The 19,986-nt window shown below is 53.0% G+C and overlaps 2 protein-coding genes across 7 annotated transcripts in view; both read right to left on the minus strand.

The window, feature by feature from the left end:
• Positions 1-1,519: 1,519 nt before the first annotated feature.
• On the minus strand, positions 1,520-18,612 carry ENDOU (endonuclease, poly(U) specific). 2 transcript variants are annotated; one of them, XM_030322440.2, is made up of 10 exons: positions 17,681-18,612; positions 12,584-12,706; positions 10,216-10,284; positions 9,503-9,637; positions 8,857-9,028; positions 8,252-8,451; positions 5,406-5,519; positions 4,692-4,798; positions 3,795-3,937; positions 1,520-2,650 (listed from the first exon to the last, which is right to left on the minus strand). In XM_030322440.2, the coding sequence occupies exons 1-10, from the start codon at positions 17,733-17,735 to the stop codon at positions 2,530-2,532; spliced, it is 1,239 nt and encodes a 412-aa protein (XP_030178300.1). In that variant the 5' UTR covers positions 17,736-18,612; the 3' UTR covers positions 1,520-2,529. The 2 variants fall into 2 exon arrangements, with proteins under 2 accessions (XP_030178300.1, XP_030178299.1); XM_030322439.1 differs by lacking the exon at positions 17,681-18,612 and adding an exon at positions 11,161-12,178 and having other exon boundaries at positions 1,945-2,650; positions 12,584-12,649.
• The window catches only part of RAPGEF3 (Rap guanine nucleotide exchange factor 3), a 38,678-nt gene continuing 31,712 nt past the window's right edge, over positions 13,021-19,986 (minus strand). For all 5 annotated transcript variants that reach the window (XM_032593960.1, XM_030322428.1, XM_032593959.1 and 2 more), the window contains one exon: positions 13,021-13,133. The gene's annotated coding sequence lies outside the window, so the exon portion shown is untranslated. The remainder of the gene's footprint in view (positions 13,134-19,986) is intronic.

Genomic DNA, 19,986 nt, shown 5'->3' on the forward strand with positions numbered 1-19,986 from the left:
GATCTCTGGTGATGTCTGTCATTAATTGGGGGAAATTCTCAGTCATTGTTTCAAATATTTCTTTTGTTCCTTTCTCCCTTTCTTCTCCTTCTGGTATTCTCATTATGTGTATGTTACACCTTTTGTAGTTGTCCTACAGGCCTTGGATATTTGTCTTGGATGTTTTTCAGCCTTTGTTCTCTTGCATTTTGGTTTTGGGGATTCTTTTGAGCTATCTTCAAGCTCAGAGATTCTCTCCTCAAATGTGTCCAGTCTGCTAATAAGCCCATCAAAGGTATTCTTCATTTCCGTTATAGTGTTTTCATCTCCAGAATTTCTTTTTGGTTCTTTCTTAGGCTTTCCATTTCTCTGCTTACATTTTGCCCATCAGTTCTTGCATGCTGTCTACTTTATTTATTATAGCCCTTAACATATTAATCAGTTGCTTTAAATTCCTTATCTGATGATTCCAACATCCCTGCCATGTCTGTTTCTGATGTTTGCCCTATAGCTTCAAATTATGTTACTTTGCCTTTTGGTATGCCTTGCTGATTGCCAGGCTTGGTAAATAGGCCTTTAGTAACGTGGTGGTGAGGTGTGGGGAGAGGGGAAACGTCCTACAATGATTGTGGCTGAGTCTTTTAGTGAGCCTGTGCCTCTGGATTGAGAATTTCACGAGTGTTTCTCAGAAGGTTTTTTTCTCCCCCTTTGTGTGTGAGAGGATGGCTAAAGTGGGTTGATTTGGGTATTTCCCTTCCCCAGATCAGTTAGGCTCTAATAATATTTCAGCAGGTTCGCCTCTGGCTAACAAGTTTCCCCCAAAGGCAGGCTTTGTTAAGGACAGAGTGCTCTAGTTATTTCAAAATGATTCCACCTCTCCTCCCTATGCCAGAAGCCCAAGGGGGTTTCTCTCTGATACACTCTATGGGACCTGGCGGAACTCCAAGAGGTAAATCTCACAATACTGTGGCATCCCCCTGTGACTGGGTTCCTGGAGTTTTTAACTCTCAGAGTAGTCTGTACCGCCTCTCCATCAGGCAATTCATCAGTTGCAGTTCAGATTTTCCTGTCTTGTCACTGCCTTCTGCAATGGTTTCTGCCTGAGAGTCTCCGCCCCAGTAAGCTGTCTTTCCAAACTTATTCCAATCTTTATTTGCCTGACTTTCCAATCCTAAGGACATCTGTTTGCCTGTGTCCTCTCCTCTCTTCCAGATCCAAGAAGACTTGTTGCTATTTCAGTCTGTTCAGCTTTGTATTTGTTGGTAGGATGGAGTAGTAACTTCCAGGCTCCTTATATGTGGAACCAGAAGCCATAAGTACACTCCTTCCACTCTTCCCGTTACAAATCCACCAGGAAGAACTCCCTTCCCCTGTTGGCTAGAGAGACTTGGTGAGTCCTCAAGGACTTCGAGATACCGCATTCCCACACCATCCTGAAGAGACACTGAAGCCAGCAGCATCGCTCCCAGCCCTGCTCCAGGGAAAAAGGCAGGGAGGGAGACAGACACTTGGGTGGGGTCACATACAAAGAAGGGACAGATTTCAGGTTTTCTTAATGACTTTAATTGGAGACTCGAACGCTGTAAACCATCATTCAAACCTAGTTCCGTGAGACAGTATCTGGTTCTCCCTGAGGTCAGGGAGAAATGCGTAACTGAGGTTGGAAGAGGGAGTCCCACTCTCCCTGGTCTTTAATTCCAGAGTAAAATGATGGCTGCTGGATAAGCCCTTAAAATAACTGTTAATGCCACCAAGCTGTAAATTCCTTTGTTCTGATGCAAAATCTTCTTCCCATTTGGGGGACTCTTTCACAAAATATGTGGGGTCAAAATACACCTCTGCACCTGCACTAAACAAGTAGAATGCTTCTTGATGCAGGCACTGAGCTGGCTGCAAAAACACCCAGGCCCGGAGAAGTTCACTCCCTCCCAGGTTCACTCACAGTGCCAACCCATTATCCTCTCCATCAGGCATCAGCGTTCTCCCAGACCCTGTTCTGAGAGGATATAACCCTAGAAAAGACCAAACGGCCACTGCTTAATTTCCATGACCAGAGTCCTTTGAGGCCCTGACATAGGGCTGAACTTGAGTTTGCAAAGCTGTGTACGATAACAGCTGTTACAGTGACCTTAAATTTTTATCTGCTGTTCTTCTTAAGAACAATTGAAAACACCTTCACGGTAACGATACCGTCAGGTTTGCCCTCTCACCAACCTACCCAAAAAGGAAAGGGGGAAAACTCCTTCCCTTTACATTCAAAGGAAACATGAGGCCTGGAGACGTCAAGGACTTGTATCCATCAGGGCAAAGGGCTGTGGAGGGCTCCCATCTTCTCTGTCTGGACTCTATTTCCAAAATGCTACAGCACAAAGATTTGACAGTTTCTCTGCATTTTTCTTACTTGTTTCTTTTCCCTCTTTCCCGTAAGGGCATTTTTAGACTTGGGAATCCCCCCTCCAGTCTTCCCCATCCTCCTCCAGCCCAGAGCAGATAGCACCTGAGTCTTGCAAGAGCTCCCACTGTCCTCATGCCCCTGTCTGGCTCCAAGCTCTATTGGGTGGAAGATACCACATAGGCTGTGGCGATGTATTTCTTGCCATTTCCATAGGTGGACTTGTCCCACGTATAGGTCTGGATAGCCAAGGGGTATCCACCCAGGCTTAACTGGCACCTGTGGGGAAAGACGGCCAAGTCAGAGGGGCCCATCACATCTCTCCACACCCATCCCCTGCCTAGGAAGATCAAGCCCGACCCATGCAGAAGGGCTCCACCCGGACTTGAGCAGCCTTTAAGAGACCTGCCACAGCTTTATTTCAGCCACTACCTCCAGCACAAGCAGCCCTTCAAAATCTGTGCCTTATTTTCTATCTTCTTAAAGAACACTGCTCCTCATCTCCTCCAGAACAGTATTATTCTAAAATCTCAGACTCTAGGGCTGAACCCCCCAGAAATGAAATGTCTTGTTAGGGTTTTAGAAGTAGTAGGACCCCAAATCCTCAAATGTTGGAATGCATGGGGCCCCGTGGTTTCTAGCTATACTCTCTGGGATGTCAGGTTCCCACTAGGAGCCTTGGGGGCCAAAGAGAGAGACTCGGGGTCCCAGGGCAGCTCCATTTTCTCACTGTTTTATTTTTTTTAATGTTTATTTTTGAGAGAGAGAGAGAGAGCAGGGGATGGGGCAGAGAGAGGGAAACAACGAATCCAAAGCAGGCTCCAGGCTTCGAGCTGTCAGCACAGAGCCCGACACAGGGCCCTAATCCACAAGCCTTGAGATCCTGACCTGAGCCAAAGTGAGACACTTAACCGACTGAGCCACCCAGGCGCCCCTCACTGTTTTATATAGGAAGGTTCTGCATAAGATTTCACAGGTGGTTCTGCTGCTAAGGTAAAGTTTGGCAACCACCAGTCTTTTTTTTTTTTTTTAATGTTGATTTATTTATTTTGAGAGAGAGTACGCATGTGCATTAGCAGGTAGGGGCAGAGAGAGAGAGAGAGAGAGAGAGAAAGAGAGAGAATCCTAAGCAGGCTGCTCACTGTCAGTGCAGAGCCTAATGTGGGGCTCAATCCCACGAATCGTGAGATCATGACCTGAGCTGAAATCAGGAATCAGACGCTTAACCGACGGAGCCACTCAGGTGTCCCTGGCAACCACCAGTCCTATCTAACAACTCCATTTCACAAGTGAGAAAACCGAGGTCCAGAAGGGTGATTTGTCCGAGCCACGGAGTCACAGAACCCAGCTCTCCTGACGGTCCTGGCTGAGGATGACGTGTGGCCCCAGCCTGCTCCCCGGGCCTGGCCGGCCCAGTACTTACACTTTGCCGGGCCTGGCAATGAAGCACAGGGAGTAGAGCGCAAACTCAAACTCGGGGCTGCTGCCGATGAAGGCTGAGCCCACTTCCTTGTAGTAGCCGTCCCAGTTGAACTGCATGGCTAACACGTCGGGGTAAGAATCCCACTGTGGAGAGTAGCAGAGAGGGCCTGGTGAATACCGCAGAGCGGGGTCTGACAGAGACGTGGCAAACAATTAGCAGCCGGCCAAGATTTGGCGATGGCCCGTCTGAGTTTTCTGGGGAGGCTGGCTTCTTCACATCGACCAAGGAGACAGTCTGGCCCGCTAAGGTGTCGGCACCCTCCGTCTGGAGCTGCCAGTGTGCATCTCCCAGGGAGGCCAGAGCCAACATTCCTGTGACTGACAGCCGGAGCTCTGTTTCTTGTGGCCATTACGTGTGGAGGAGGAGGACAATGTATTGCCCCCAAATTATTTCCTGGCACAGGGCAGCAAAGATTTCTTTTTTATAAAATGTAAGGGGTTGAACTCAGACTAGCCAGGCTGAAACTTCCAGCCAAGGCCACCTTCTAAGGAAATTCAGGCAGGGGGTAATGGCACATCTTTGAGAGCGGTCTTCCCCCCCCCCCCCCCCCGCCATGAGAATCCTCCCCTCCCCTCAGCCTCGCATCCAGAGATGGTGCTGTCTGCCTCCTGCCCTCTGCAGCCTGGAGCCTTCAGTGTTTAGAAGGGGATCTCGGGGTCCCAGCTGCCTAAACGTGCTCTCCAGCAGATAAGGAAGTCATATTCACAATCCCCACTAGGTGGCCAATGAGAGTCACGGTGAGAGGCAAGTCTGGCTATTTGGCGTGCAGAGTGAGGGCAGGAAGTCTGACTACTCATAAGGCTTCTTCAGCTCTTGGGGTCATCACTCAGTACTCACAGGGCCGTCATAGATGTGACTGTAATAGTCAACCAGGCCCTCCTTCTCTTGCATGTAGAAGCGGATCCAGTTATGGAAGCCAGTGACTTTGCCTTTTTTGACTTCACCTATAATAAAGAGTTCAAGGTGGGTGATCTGGGCCTCCCCTCCAACCCCTACGGCCCCTCCCATGCCGAGGCTGTCCCCCTTCTTCAGGCTTTGGCTTGTAGCATGCACACCTGCTCAGTCCCTTGCCCTGACTTCCCAGCATCCCACACATCCCTAACTCTCACCTAGGAAAGCCTCCCCCACAACCCTTTCAGCTCAAGCTCTTGGGAGGATTCCTCCTCCTGGCTGGCCCTGGCGATCAATCTGGATACTCCTCTCAGCCATTTCCCCAGAAGCAAGCCCAACCTGGTGGGAGCTTCATGGGTTGGGACAGTGAGGAGAAAGCCCATGGCCCTCTTGGAAAGCAGAGGACCATCCAGAGGTAGACGGTCATACCCCCCAAACACATCTCCCTTCCTGTGTGTGCCCTTGGGGAGCCCCAGTATCTGGTCTCCTTTCCTCTCCAGATACTCCAGAAGAGACCGTTCTTCAAAAACAGCTCCTCAGACGTGTCCCTCCCCGTTAGCTGGCTTGGCTGCCGATTCATCAGTGCCCAATGCCGTCCTACTCCTGAGGGAAGCTCTCTTCATTCCTCCAACTCTTTATTTCCAAGCAGAATAGTCTCACCTGAGAAGACATGTTCAAAGCCACTTGAGTCTTCCTCTCCATTGCCTCTTGAATAGAGCCCAAACCACATGTTCTTCAAGTCACTGACAAACTCTTGTTCCGAGCTGTAGCGGTCTGCGGAGAGGAACACGGAGGACTTAGGAGAGGAGAAGGTGGGACCAGGTCCTGGGAAGCAGGGAAGGGTCGCCTGCTCCAGCACATCAAGAGACACACGGGTTCAACCATCAAATATGTATTCAGTTGTGTATTCAATAACTATGCACAGTGCCTCTGTTCTGTGCCAAGCCAGATAAAGGCTGAGGATCCAGCAGGGAAAGGCAAGGACAAGATCCTTGCCTTCATGGTTTCCGTTCCAGTGAAGAGACAGATATTAAACAATATGATTGAAAATAAGTGCCATAAAGAAAATAAAGCAGAGCATCCCATGATGACTGGAGGTGGGGTGGGGGTAGGGGGCTCTTCTAGAAAAGAAGATCAGAAAGGCTTCTCAGAGAAGGTAGCACTAATCAGAGACCTGAAGGAGTCAGCCATGTGAAACCAGGGGGAAAGATTCTTCCACGTAGAGGGAGCAGCAGGTACAAGGCTCTAAGATGACTTGGGCTTCGTGTTCAGAGCGAAGAAAAAGTCAGTGTGGCCGGAGCATAGTGGGCTGCAGGGGAGAGTGGTAGGAGAGGCGGTCTGAGAGGTAGGCAACGGCCCCCCACACAAGCCATGGCAAGAAAGCTGGGTGTCAGCCAAAAAGTAATCATACAAAAATATTTTAGATGTACCGGAGTGCGTTCTATGTGCCTGAAATGTTTTAAGTGCTTTCAGTCCGCACACTGACGGTTCACATAAGGTTGATACTAATTATCCCCAATTTAGAAATGAGGAAATCGAGGCAGATCTAGGCTATGTAACTCACACCAGATCACGCAGTTAATGACCGGTAAATATGGCCCATGAGCTCACGTGATCGTTACCTACGGCAACTGGTCTCTCGACTCTTTTATAGCTTCTGAGAGGACAAAGAGCCACCAAAAGGTTTTAAGCAGGGAAATTATGCGATAGCTTTGTTTTCAAAGGCTCACTCTGGCAGTATATGTAAAAAGCCAGCAGGGACACCAGTTTTGAGGCTAACGCCTTGTCCAGGTCTGAAACCGCGGTGACAGCCATGGAGGAGGGGTGAGAAGCAGGGAGATAGATCTTGAAGGAGGATGTGCTGGACATTACTGATGGGGCAGTTGGAGGTGAGGAGCTGTGAAACAAAGAGAAGAACTGAATATAATTCCCGGGGTTTGGGCCTGAGCATTGGGATAAGCTGTGGTGTCACTGATGGGATGGCACAGCCCGAGGAAGGAGGTCTGGAAGAAGAGGTGGGAAGCGTGAGTTCTCTCCCCACTAAGTTCTGAGTAGATGCCACGAGAGCCACGTGAGACGTCAGAGAGGCAGCGGGGAAAAGTTGGGGCTGGAGCTCTAATTTAGGGAGCCATCAGATATCGACTGCCTGCCGCCCAGAATTGTGTGCTGGAGGCTACCAAAGAGGTACCAGACATCTTCCGTCCTTTCAAGGACTTAAAGCACAGCCGGAAAACAAGAAAGAATACACGTGAAATAAGACAATGGTTTCACCATCTGAAGGGCTACCATTTACCCGGTGCTCGGCTTTCCCTTCGGTGCTTTACATGCATTAATCTGCCGAGACCCCATTTCACAGATAAGGCTCAAACAGGGAAGATCATTTGCCCGACAAGTGGCACGGTCTCTCCGGCCCAAGGCGATTTGGGGCTACCCCCCCCCCCCCCCCCCCCCACCGCAAACCCTTGACCTCTGAGGAGATGCTGAAAGCCAGCAGTGAGCTGGGGCAGGTGCAGCTTCAGCAATGTGGGATGTGAGCTAGACCTGGAAGGACGGTCTGGATTTGGACAGGGAGAGAAGTGAGGACAGGATAAGTAGTGGAACAGCCTGGCCCCAGTATCGAATCCCTGGGTCCCAGAGAACTCGCAACGTCCCTCATGGTCTCAGACAGGTCACCTAGCCTGTGTGAGCCTCCGCTTCTCTCCTCTGACAAGCTGGAGGGCTGCCTTGACCTCCAAGACTCTCTCCTGTGTTTACTGCAGAGGAGCACCAGGGGGCGATGCCGGCTCGCGCTCTCTTCACAGGGATTACTTGTGTGTCACCGGCTTTACCTAAAAATGCGTGTCACTCACTCTTAAGGGAAGGTGGGCAGGTGGAATGCAGAGGCTCTGAGGCAGGGGAAAGACCTGGACAGAGCTGCCCACGAGGCAGAGCCCAGCTGCCTGGAGTTCACGAGAGGCATCTGCACGACCCTAACAAACACAACCCCATGCCAAACCTTTTTTTGGTCTGATTCAAATGTGTCCCTGCCTGGAGCCGCTCCAAACAGAACCCCTCCCGGGAGAACGTCCCTCTCTGAACTTTTGGTGATTTTCTGTTGCTGTTTCCCCAGAAAAAGGAGGGAGGAGAATCAGGGACCCTACGTGCCCAGAAAGTAGCGCTGCCCCTGGGAGCGGCTGCGGTGGGGTGGAGTGGGGTGACTCCCCATCCTGCAGAGACCCTGAGACTGAAGCAGTGAGTGGCGGGGATAAATGAGGCAGCTAAGGGTAGATCAAAAAGAGAGGCGACCTCCAAGCCAGACAGAGGCCTTCTTCAGCCCCTGAGGGCCACGGTCTGTCCTGGGCTCCTCGCTGGCCCCTTCCCTGCCCCTCACAGGCATCCACTGGCCACTTCACGGTCCCCACCTGCTCTCTTTGCCTCCCCACCATGGAGCCCCAGGGCTGGCAGGCTCTCCTGCAGACACCCGCGTCCTCGGCACCGCCTCCTGGGGCCTGGGGAGGCTCACTCACTCTGGTGATGGAGGAAGGCATAGAGTTCCTTCATGACCGCGGTCTTCATGACCTCTCTGAGAAAGGCATCCTGCTCGGCCAGCTGCTGGGCACTGAAGTGCTCCCCACGGCCCGTGGCCCGCTGGTAGTTGTTGAGGAGGTTGATGAAGGCAGCGTAGGTCGGCTTGGAAAACAGCTTCTCGTTGACATATGTGAAGAGCCTGGGGAAGGCAGAGGGAGGCCCAGTGAGAGGCCGAACATGGAGCAAACCCCCCCCCCACGGGAACTGCCAGACAGGCCAGGGCAGGCAGGGGAGGGTTGGGTTGGGGAGCAGAGCGGGGACTCGAGACGCTCTCCAAGGGTGTACGTGAGGTCACTCTTTTCTTCCCCTTCAGCTCTTGGAAGGTCAGTTCTATTATCCGCCCAATCACAGCAACCCTCCCAACGGGACACCCACAGTCCCTCAAGACAACTTTATTTGTCTCTGGAGACCTTTTTTTTTTTTTTTCCTCAACCTTTGATCCTTCCCGCCTTGAGGAGAGAAGAACGGGGGCAGGGAAGAAAGCAAAGCCAGGGTGGGAGCGGGTAGGGGGAACTTTGCTGGAAGAGGAGTGACGAGAACTCACGGCTCTGGGCAGCAGTCCACTTGGTCTCTGGTCTCCGAGGGCGAGATGCGGTTTTGGCTGTTAATAATGACATCTTCCTTCTGGGCTTTGTTGGTGTCTGCCCTGTAGATCTTCTCAGAGATGCTCTGCAGTTCCTCCTTGGTTATGGCATCACTGCTGTAGGAGAAGCCCTCTAGAAGGAATTCGGGAGGGGTATCTCAGCCCAAGGCAGGCCCGGCGGGGGAGGCAACGATCTGCGTGCCCCCTCTCTTGGGCAACTTCCAGAAGCCAGCAGCCAGGGAGACAGGCCGCATGGGTCACCCTCGTGGTTGGAGGGCAGCGGCTTGGGGCCCAAAGGATACTTAAAATCAGCACGTGGCCTTGCCCACAGAATGTCCACACAGTGTCCACACCGCCCCCTCCTCTGGGGAGGTTCTCAAACTTGGGCATGCACCAGAATCCCCTGGAAGGCTTGCTAAAACAGGTCAGGGGGCCCCACCCCCAGAGTTTCTGACAGTGGGTCTGGGGGAAGCCCCAGAGTTTGCATTTCTAATAAATCCTCAGGTGTTCCTGCTGCTGCGGGGTCCAGGGACCACCCCCTGGACAACCACTGCTCTGGAGAGTTCCTCCGTCTCTGGGGCTGTGCTAAAGGGAGCAGGAGACTGACCGTGGCCACACAGGCTCTCGAAATCCTTGCAGCAGTTCCCAAACTCTGGGCAGCGGGCATCACAGTGGCATGGTTGGTGCCTGTCGAAGGCCTCCTGGCAGCGGTCCCGGCAGGAGCTGGGCGCCGAGTACAAGTCTGAGAAAACAGGGGAGGGCGGGTGTGTGTGTGTGTGTGTGTGTGTGTGTGTGTGTGTGTGTGTCTGTGTGTGTGTGTGTGTGTGTGTCTGTGTGTGTGTGTGTGTGTGTGTGTGTGTGTGTGTGTCCGCGGCGGACCACTAGAGGGCGACCCTCCACCCGACGGCCAGTTCGCCCTCTCCAACCCCCCAGCCTTGCCCTCGCCCTCGTGCACTCCTATTCCAGATCTCCAGGGAAGGTAAACAAACAAGCTAAGTTGGTGCACACCCTTCGCAGTCCGGAAGCCCTTTCAGAGAGGCCGAACTCTACTTTCTGGCCTGTTGTTTTTATAATCTTCCCACTCTAAAAATAAAATCTCTTCCCCCTTCCCTCTGTAGGCCTCAGACTCCCTTCCTGCCTACAGCCCAGGCTGCAGAGGCCAGCCCTCTCACCACCTCCAGGTGCTGGGTTGGGGGGGGGGGGTGTCCATCTGGCTTAGGCCTGGGCCTGTGGCCACCGGGATGGCTGACCCCTCCTTGTCACCCTTTCATGTCCCCCCTCCTCTGGCCTGAGGGCCCCGCTTTAGGAAAGCCAACTTACGGCTCACTGGGGCCTCTGTCTCTTCCTCCAGCTCCAGGAATGGCTCTGGCTCGTTGGGGTCCTCTTCCACTATAGGTCAGAGAAAGAAAGTCACCAACCACCCCCGTGGGGTCCCTTCCCTTTATCTCGGTTCTCAGATCCCCCAACCTCAGGGACAAGCAGTGCAGCGGCAGAGAATACAAAACAAGGGCTGAGGCGCAGGGGGTAAGGCCCACATGAAGAAGGAGACAGACTGAAAATGGCTGCAGACTGTATAAAAAGCGAAAGGAAACTCCGCAGGGGACAACTCTTGCTTGCCACGTTAGCATTCAGGTATTCGGCGGGATCAGCTGAAGCGGGATATCTATTTGTATTTGCTCATCTGTGTAAAGGGGAGGGGTGGCAGAGGTGGTGCCTTCTGGACTGAAAACTCTGATTTTCATATGACTTTTCTTTAGTCTAAGTTGGTAGATGGACAGGCTTGACATTCTCCAAATGACAAGGCCCTCACTCACTTAGAACATCCCTTACCTATAACAACTCCCCATCAGAGTCAAGGGTGAACTCCACCCAGGCCCTCCAGGACGGAGAACTGTTTGCTGAGATACCAACTTCCCTTCTTTCTTTACAACACTTGGCAGTGGCCACAGAGACTGTCTGGGGGGAGGGCGTGTGCAGAAAAGCACGTTCTTAATGCTGCCCTATTCCCTGGCCTGCCGGCTGTGTGACTGCAGCCCCGCTCTGGGCAGAGCAGGGTGGGCGGAGTGGGGGGTGGGGAGGAGGAGGAAGGCTACTCCTGGGGACTCTGAGCTCCTCTCCCAGGCGCTAATTTGCCCCAAAGAAGCAACACTATTACAAAGTACTTCAGAATCTGTTAGTGAGCTTTCTGGAAAGTGTTGTGTTATTACCATCAGAACCGCGGGTCGGCTGATTGATCCAGCCAACCGATATCTTCTGATCACTTACTTTGCGCCAGGCTGCGTGTTCTAAGTGCTGACAATCCGCAGGGTTCTCGACGCAGCCAATGTTATGCTAAATGGACTTTCAAGGGCTGATTTAGAGTCTGGAGCGTGAGCATTGTCTATATTTTTTTTTTCTGTGGGGAAAGGATTCTGCGTTGCAAATCAGAGACTTGGAGATGGACTGGCTCCAAAGCTAAGTATTGTCTCTGCTGTGAAATGCCAGCCCGATGGTCCAAGGTGAACGGGCTCTCCTGTGTCTCCTGAATAGGGCACAAGGCAGGGGAAAGGGGCAGGCTCTGATTCTGGCAGTGAGCTCCGGACCTGGGTTTCCCTGCCTGGGCCTGATCAGCAGAACTTCTGCTGGTGGTGTTTTTGTGTAAATTGAACAAGGGTTCCTTCAGGGTGGAAGCAGCTCGGTGAACACATGGCCAGGTCAGCAGATACCAGAATTTACTTCGGGAAAATTAGGAAAAGGTACTCCTTCCTCTCAGCAGACCGAGCTCTTCATCAGGGCACATGGCTCAGCAAGAAGGGTATCGATTCAATTTTGGTCCAGCTTGCCTTCTCAGCCAGGTGGCCTTGTGCAGTGCACAACCTGCACAACCGTATGCGGTGGTCTTGCTGGCCATTGCCTACCGTTGGCTTCAGTGATCACGTTTACCAAACTGAGAAGCAGGGCACATGGTTGGCAGTGAACTTAGCAAGGCTTTGTGTCACAAAGCAGAAGACCATTTATCTGGTGCTCTACAACATTGGAGGCACCCAAGCGGAGGAATTATTCAAAATTCTTTTTTCAAACGATTCCTTTAAAACTATGTTGTTAGCATAGCAGACAAACAATTGGCTTTTGAAGGTGGTGCGTGTCCCGTTCAATCGCTAGGCAGGGAATGACAGATTGGAGATGTTGCAGCCACTGGGTCCACTCATTATAGGACAAGTAGAGTGAGTCACAACAGTACTGTGACGCGCGCAGTCTTCCCGGTGGCTTGAGCATCGGAAAGTTCGATGCCGTTATTACACTTCTGCGATTTAACGTGTTGAATAACAATTGGTAACGTAATTCACACTATATTAATGTTTGCTGTCATTTTGCTGTTGGGGGAATTACTTAAACTTCCCAGATAGGACTGTTAATCCTGACGGTTCAGACATATACTCCAGGTAAATGCTATCTATTTTCCTTTACGTTGGGGTTTTACAATGGGGACGTCCTAAAATATCTGGGACGAATAGTGGCCAAATCCCTGACCCTTGCTGTGTGCCTCAGTGTCCCCATTCGGGCCCTTTGAGCCCTGTCATCAGTCTTGAACCCCGCGATGAACCGCTGGATACCCAAGCCAGCGTCCCTTCAGGCAGGCTGGGCATGCGCCTGGACTTGGCCTGGCGTGCTGTGCCTCCCAGAGCCCTCACTCCTCAAGGAGCCTCACCGGTACACAGCTGGTCATAGTCTTCACAGCAGTCCCCGTGCCGGGGACACCGGCGGTCACACTGGCAAGCAGCATCCCGGTTAAATTTCTCATTACAGCGAGACGCACATGACTCCATTTTTCCTGTGGACAGTGAAGGTCACAAACTCAGTGCTGTGAGGCTCCTATTCTCCTCATCCAGGTGCCCCCTGCAGTAGGGTTTGCAGACGGGGAAGCAGGGAAGATCATTGCTATCTGCAAGGGAGAGATACACGCATAGCCTCCCGAGCATGACATAAGCCTCGTCCTCATCGCCTTCCACCCACTGTGTATTGCAGGGCTCGTAACACAGATGAGGCTCACAAACTCAAGTGCCTATTGAGACCAGACCGCTAGTAGAAGCAGGTAAAGAAGCAGGGGTGGGGCGGGTGGTAGGAAGAGGTGGGGACCGTGACAAACTTGGCAGGGATGCTCTGCCTGAAATCGGCAGCCACTCTTAGCTCCAGTCACTTGCTGCCATGTCAGGACGCAGGCTCGGTGTTGCCAGAGCCTCTAGTTTTTCAAGAGAAGCCTTCATTTTTAGGTGAAATTTCCCGATTTAAAAAAAAAAGAAAAGAAAAAAGTCAGGCAGACCAAAGAAAGAGGTCCATGGGCTGGTCATGACTCACAGGCCACCCTTCACCCGTCATGCGGACGAAGGCGAGTCACTGCCGCCCCAGGGATCCCACCTGCCCTCTCCCCTCTGCCACCCCCTTCCTCTCATCCTGCCCCTTTTATGTCTTCTGCTGCTTTGTTCTTTGCTCTCCTTCGTCCGGTCTTCCCCACACCCTGTTTCCCCCTGGGTCCCAGCTTTCTGTTTCTGCTAGCCTTTGGAATGCGTTTGAATTAGTTCATGCTGGGGGTGGGGGGGGGGGGTACGAGGAGGGTACGGGTGAGATCTGGGTTCTGGAATAGGCTCTGTGATGGAACCGCAGGCCACATCGCTAGCTCCGGCCAGATGACTTTTGCAGAAGCAAATTTTCAGTCACGAAGGGCGTGAGACAAAAAAGTCTTGAAAGCAATGGCACAAACCCACTACCACTCCTAAAGACGCAAGCCCCACCAGGGTGACAGCTGGCCTTGGGGGCCCCTTCCTTCCACTTTGAGCTTTAAGGGTAATTACGGAGTCTCTGTTTCCACTTGAGGTTCCTGAGGTTTGGATTTAGCGAAGGCTGGGCTTGGGGGCCAGGCTGTGGGCTACGGAGGAGGTCAAGATCAGAGTCAGGGTGACTGTTAGCATCGGAATTTGAATGAACTCGGAAACGGAAACCTCACTTGGGCCAGAGTTGGGATTAGGCTAGGTTGAGACAAAGAGCTACCGCCGGGATTTGGGCTGGAGTTACATTTGTTGATAAAAGTAACAATTTTGTCTCCACGTTTGGGTGAGGAATGTGGGGGATGGGTTTAAGACCGCTTCAGGGTCGAAGAATGTGTCAGGATCAGGAGAAGGGAAATTATCCCAGTTTTGCCTCAGATTAGATGTGGGGTTTGGGTCCGGTTGTGACTGCACACAGGTACAGTGTCTCAACTTAAGCCTGGAGTGGGTGGGAGGTGGGAGGTGAATATTAGGGATATGGATTCAGTTACTGGTTTGGGGTCCGGGAGGCGGGTTTTTCCTGTGCTAGTGAGGGGGGAATGGCAGGGAGGTTGAGAAACCGGACCCAGTGCCCAAACGGCAGGGAGCTGGAATTCGGGTTCTTTGGCTTTCCAGCTACAAGATCTTGGGCAAGTTATTTGACCATCTGTGCCTCAGTTTCCCTATCTGTGAAAGGGTCATAACGATGGAGACCATCTCATAGAATATTTGTAAGAATGAAATGGGTGGATACCGGTAAAGCACTAGACAGCACATGACACGTAGTGGCCGCGTGTGTTCGATAAATGCACAGTGACAATATTCCATGCCCACCTTCAACGTGGCAAGCGTTCAGACAGGCTGAAGCAGTCTTCCCTGTCGACATACGTAATCTAGCTGACTCCCTCCCCGCGTTTCAGCTGGGCCATCCCTTGGACTGGGGTGTCGGTGCATTTATGTTGCTGACGGTGACGTCATTGCTGTGAGCCTGTGTTCTTTACCTCAAAGAGGTGTCAGGTCAAGGTTAACCAGATCCTGAGGCAGCCTCAAGTTGCGCACAGGGCCTCCAATGTGGCCAGGAAGGCAGGCCTTTGATCCGATGGACTGTCCTTAAAAACAACCAGGCCCGGGGCGCCTGGGTGGCTCAGTCGGTTGAGCGGCCGACTTCGGCTCAGGTCACGATCTCGCGGTCCGTGAGTTCGAGCCCCGCATCGGGCTCTGTGCTGATGGCTCGGAGCCTGGAGCCTGTTTCAGATTCTGTGTCTCCCTCTCTCTCTGACCCTCCCCCGTTCATGCTCTGTCTCTCTCTGTCTCAAAAATAAGTAAACGTTAAAAAAAAAAATTTAAAAAAACAACCAGGCCCAAGGCCACTGGTCCCTTGGGGCTCAGGGGAAGTCCTCTTGAATCTAAATGATGCTGCCTTGGAGCCCCAATGCAGAGATCTTAAGGAGAAATTTTTAGGCCAGGAGGAAGGCTTGGTCAGCTGCCCGCTCGGTCAGCCTGGCAGTACACCCAGAATCCAAAGGGAGAAAATCCAGACAAATCAGGGCAACATTTACAATGGGCCAGATCAGCAGAGTCCAAGGAGAGAATTCACTTCTTTCCAGCAGCTGGCACCAGTTGAGAAGGCCCCAAGTGAATGGTCTGTTCTGGGGAGCTCAGAACACCCCCCACTGGCCCTGGCTGCGGGGACTTTTTCATCTCTGTTCAAGAACTTTGTCCCCAGTAAGAACCCCCTTCCAGGGGTTCCCTGTAAACTTGGTCTTCTTCCAGATGACCTGGGGATTTGAGGGGGGATTTGAGGGGGGAGGTAGGAGGGACTTTTCCTCGCAGGCGCCTTGCTATGCTGTCCTGGGGACGCTCAGTGGACTAGTCACCCTGACTCCTCACTCCAGCATCCCCGCCCTGTGCCTCCGGGCCACACAAGGCTCTTTGTGTGCCTCACCCACTGGTCAGGTGCAGTCACTGCTTCAGCGACCATCTGTCCCTTGCCCTTCTGCCTCATCTCTCCGAACCTCTGCCTTTCTTCGTTTTGGCCTTTTCTATCTCAGGTTTTCCCTCCATCCCCCTCTCCTCCTCTCCCATGAAATGTTAAATTTCTGTGCACTCTTCAAGACTTCAGTATGCCAGAATGCCCCCTCCCTATCCATGCTGCCCACCAAGAGAGTCTGGTCCCAAGCCTGAATGTCCCTATTATATTAGGCCCTCTGATGATTGGGGCATCCTACATCCATGCCTGTCCAGGAGCCCCGGATGCTGTTTCCCTGGAGACCTAGTCAACCAAGAAGATTCATTTCTAGGACCAGCTTCCTGCCTCGGTTCACTTGAAACAACCAAGGTCCTGAGGCCGGCAGTGACTCCTTCATCTGATTCACATTCTTGAATCTCAGTTCTGAGATGTTGGAACCAGGAGAGACAAGAGCAGAGCCTCTTCCCTCCCACCTTAGGAAAGAAGGCATTGCCCACTGGCCCCTCCTCACCTCCCCATCCACCCCACGGCCAGATCAGATCACCATCCCAGACTCAGGGGTCCACCTGCACTTCAGAAGCCACTGTTGCCTCTGCCCTCAGGGGTGTCCGCCCGAGGACCAAATGTCTCAAGCCACTCTCCTCTCCTGAGACTGGGATGTGCCAACCCAGCGGCCACTCCTTCACGCTAAGCTAAAAGGTGTCATGCCCTCCCTTATTGGCTGTCCACCACCCAGGGCCCAGACAGAACTGACTCCCAGCTGTTCTGCTGTGGGTGCCAGAGTAGAGGCGGTCCGTCCCGGTGCAGGGAGCCTGGGAATAGCTTTCTCCTCCAAACCTTTTCCATTTGGGCATCCCGCTAGGGGTCTCCTTAGACATAACCTGACTGGAAAGGACTCCAAGAGGGAGTTTTGCCCAGGAATATTTATAAGCATAATCATAACCAAAACCCCAGTTCATTGGAGGCACCTGGGTGGCTCAGCCAGTTAAGCATCTGACTTCGACTCAGGTCATGATCTCACGGTTCGTGAATTCCAGCCCCAGCATCGGGCTCTGTGCTGACAGCTCAGAGCCTGGAGCCTGCTTTGGATTCTGTGTCTCCCTCCCTCTCTCTCTGCCCCTCCCCTGCTCTCTCTTTCTCTCTCTCTAAAATAAATAAACATTAAAATTTTCTTTAAAACCCAGTTCATTGAGATCTCACTCCGCATAAGGTACTTCTTATGCATTCTCTTAATCCTTACAACAACCCTATATAGGAACGACCTGGGTTGGGTGGGATGGATATCAAGCTCTGATTCTTTCTCCTCCGGCAGGGGAGAATTCCCCACACACCTCTCAGCTCGGCCCCCTCCCTTGGCACTCGTTCCTACTCACCCATTAACCGTCAATTAACACATCGGCATCAACATTTTGCACAGCTACCAGGCAGGAAGCCGCCGGTCCCACCTCCGGCACCGCTTAGTAACTGCAGGCGGGACCCTTCTCTGTGCTCTGGTCCCTCTGACACTGGGTCAAAGAGCCATTCCTCTGACCACTTGTACAGCTGGGAGAGCACATGGCCCACCTCCTGGTCAGGGGCTTTTCCAGTCGCCGCCCCCCCCCCCCCCCCCCCCCCCGCTCCCAGACAACCTCACCCAACCCCAGGCAGTGGAGCTAGTGACCAAAGGCAACCAGGCCACTCAAACCCAGCAGGCCCCAGCCCCAGCCCCAGCCTTATACCACATAGTGAGCCCGCAGACAAAACCTTGGTGAGATCACAAGTCAGGTTGGACTAAGAGATGTTTGGAGCTGGCCTTCCAAAGAGTCAAGAAGGAGCATCCATGACATTAGTCCATCAGCCCTGCAGCCCCCTTTACACAGTCCCCTTCACCCCAGAGATCACTCCTGTACTCCAACAGGGACAGGTCTAAGATGCTCCGTGGCTGTAGAACAGAGCTGACCCTCTCTTGTCCCACTACCTTCACTTTCTACCAAGTTCCCTACCTCTCTGCCTCTCTAGGCAGGACGCTTTTCACCCCCACCAGATAACGACTTACCAGCCCAGGCCAGGCTGCAGAGCATGGCCACTATCAAGGGCACGCAGGCCCTCATGGTGCCCGGTTGGAGGCCAAAAGGGGACTGGCTGTTGGACTTTCACTAGAGTCAAGGTGAACGTCACAGCTCTCAAATGAGCCTTATTTCCCAGGCTGATCCTTTTAAAGGCATCGGAACTTGTGGATCTGGTACCTCCAGATCCTTCCAGGAAGAAAAAAGGGAGGGAGGGATGGACAGGAGGTGGAGAGGGGGTGGGGCCCTGCAGCTGTTTGAAGCCAGAGGGAAGGTGACTAAGCAGGCAGGTAATTCCAGATGTTTAGAACAGGTAATGCTAGCTGTTTGTAGCCAGAAAAATAGGTCATGCAAACAGTCACAGCAAGATGGATCTAGTTTGGGGGGGGTGTTCCTCTGTCCAAATTGGGAGCACTGATGGGCTTATCTTTGGGTGATGCTCTCCAAACACCGACCCACCTGCAAGCCACAGGCCTGACTTTCCAAGGAGCTACAGCCTCGCTTCATCTTTAAGTTCCTGGGGCTTAATATGAGGAACATAGAAAGGTGGTCATTACAGGTCTGAAAAACAGTAAGTGCTCAGGCAAGCGTGGGGGCCAGCGGAAGGAGAGATATAGGAAGTGTGGGTCGGGAAGAGGGGCTGCCCTTGTTAACATCAAGCCACACAGAGCTCAGTCACCCCAGCAATAGTGTGCAAATGGTCTCTAACTCTTGCTGAGTCAGCAGCTCAGGTTTTACATGTTCCAGGTTCTCACGGCTTCCCGATTTACGGTCATCCAGGCCAGGGATGGGCAAGAGGCCTTAGAGGGAGCCAGAGGGCCCACCCTTCCTCTCCTGGGGGCCCAGCAGCCTGCTCCCTGCATCCCTTACTTACACTCGTCTTCCCAAGGACCCTCCCCAGAGAGATGAGGCTTCTCAGCATCCTTGCTCCCCAAGTCCAAGAGCAGAAGTGCAGGACCTTGGGGCTGCCACATTTTCCCTCCTGTCGAAGGTAAAATCTGCTAAAACGCCCTGTTCCAGAAAGAACGCTGCATGGAGATTCTGCCCTCTCAATAGAAGAAAACTCTCCAATGAAAAGGCACAATTGATGAACGATTGAGACTACTCTATAGTGACTTTTTGCCAGGGGTGAAGTAGGAGGGCGTGTCACCCTCAGCCAGTGTGCTTGAAACGTGAGACACTTCCCCTCTCTGACCTCAGTCTCCCATCTCTGAAATGACAGGGTTGGACCTGACAATCCCTTCCAAGTTCATTTCGGGGCTTCCCGCCCCGGCCCAGGGTTAGGGACGGTCCTCCACCTGCGCCGTGTGGAGAAGAGGCCACAGGTGGGGTCTCCGGGATGCAGGGGACAGCCTGCGGCAAGCCACCTCGCGAGGGACTCACAGCAGAAGCACAGCTGACGAGTCCGCCTGGCCCTTTCCTGGAGAGGGGAGGCCAGTGGAAGGAGTAGGAGCAGAAAGGCTGCTCGGCCTGCCTGAGTTTCGTCTGCACAAGCCGAGAGCAGGCAGCGACCCCCACCAGCCAGAACCCGCGGCCTCTGGGGGTGGGCAGCACAGGCCCAGATCTCAGACTCTAGTTAGTTTAAGGAATAAAGGAGACTGTCACTGGCTGGGCCAGGAGAATGACGCCTCGGAATTCGGGGTGGACGGTGCCCTCAAGGGCCCAGCCGGGTGAACCCTGGGTAAGGCCAGGCTGTCGAGCCCTGCCGGTGTGACCCTACTGTCCAGCTGACCTGCCTGTGGGACAGAGCTTCTGGGGCAGGAGCGCCTCCCTCCAACAGGGGAAGTGTAGGCCAGGAGCAAGGCTGGGAGCCAGGGACGGTTGAGACTGACCCCATAGAGCCAGAGGGCGCATCAGAGGACCCGGCTCTCTCAGACCCAGGTCCCCAGGCAAGAACTACAACGCCAACGTTGAGGACAACTGTTAACACCGATGAAGCATGTGTCACTTGTCACACACGAAGCCCCCTGTGCACCCTCTCCTTTACTCTCCCTGCAACCCTTAACGGTACCGTTGCTATCCTCACTCACCGATGAGGAAACTGAGGCCCAGAATGGTTGGGAGACACGGTCGGGAGCACATCGGTGAGCTATGCAGTGGGGCTTCCCACCAGAGGTCATCCTAAGGGGCACTGACGTCCCGTTGTCTCGCAAAACGCATCAACAACCACTTAATCGCGTCTGGGTTGCTATGCAAGGGGGTCTGCACTCAGACTCAGTGGCAACTAAAGTATGGTGTTGCAAGCCCTTACGCGATCCTGAGAGGCTATCCTGCCTCCACCTGAATGCCTCTGTGC

This window comes from Lynx canadensis, chromosome B4 (genome assembly GCF_007474595.2).
Source record: "Lynx canadensis isolate LIC74 chromosome B4, mLynCan4.pri.v2, whole genome shotgun sequence".
Lineage (NCBI taxonomy): Eukaryota > Metazoa > Chordata > Mammalia > Carnivora > Felidae > Lynx > Lynx canadensis.

Excerpts from the sequence above, each read along its gene's own strand:
- ENDOU (XM_030322440.2), bottom strand. The coding sequence starts at position 17,735 with ATGAGGGCCTGCGTGCCCTTGATAGTGGCCATGCTCTGCAGCCTGGCC. Across the intron at positions 9,638-10,215 it reads GACAGAGGCCCCAGTGAGCC|ACTTGTACTCGGCGCCCAGC; the intron begins GTAAGTTGGCTT and ends CTGTTTTCTCAG. Across the intron at positions 5,520-8,251 it reads TGCCTTCCTCCATCACCAGA|ACCGCTACAGCTCGGAACAA; the intron begins GTGAGTGAGCCT and ends TCCTCTCCGCAG.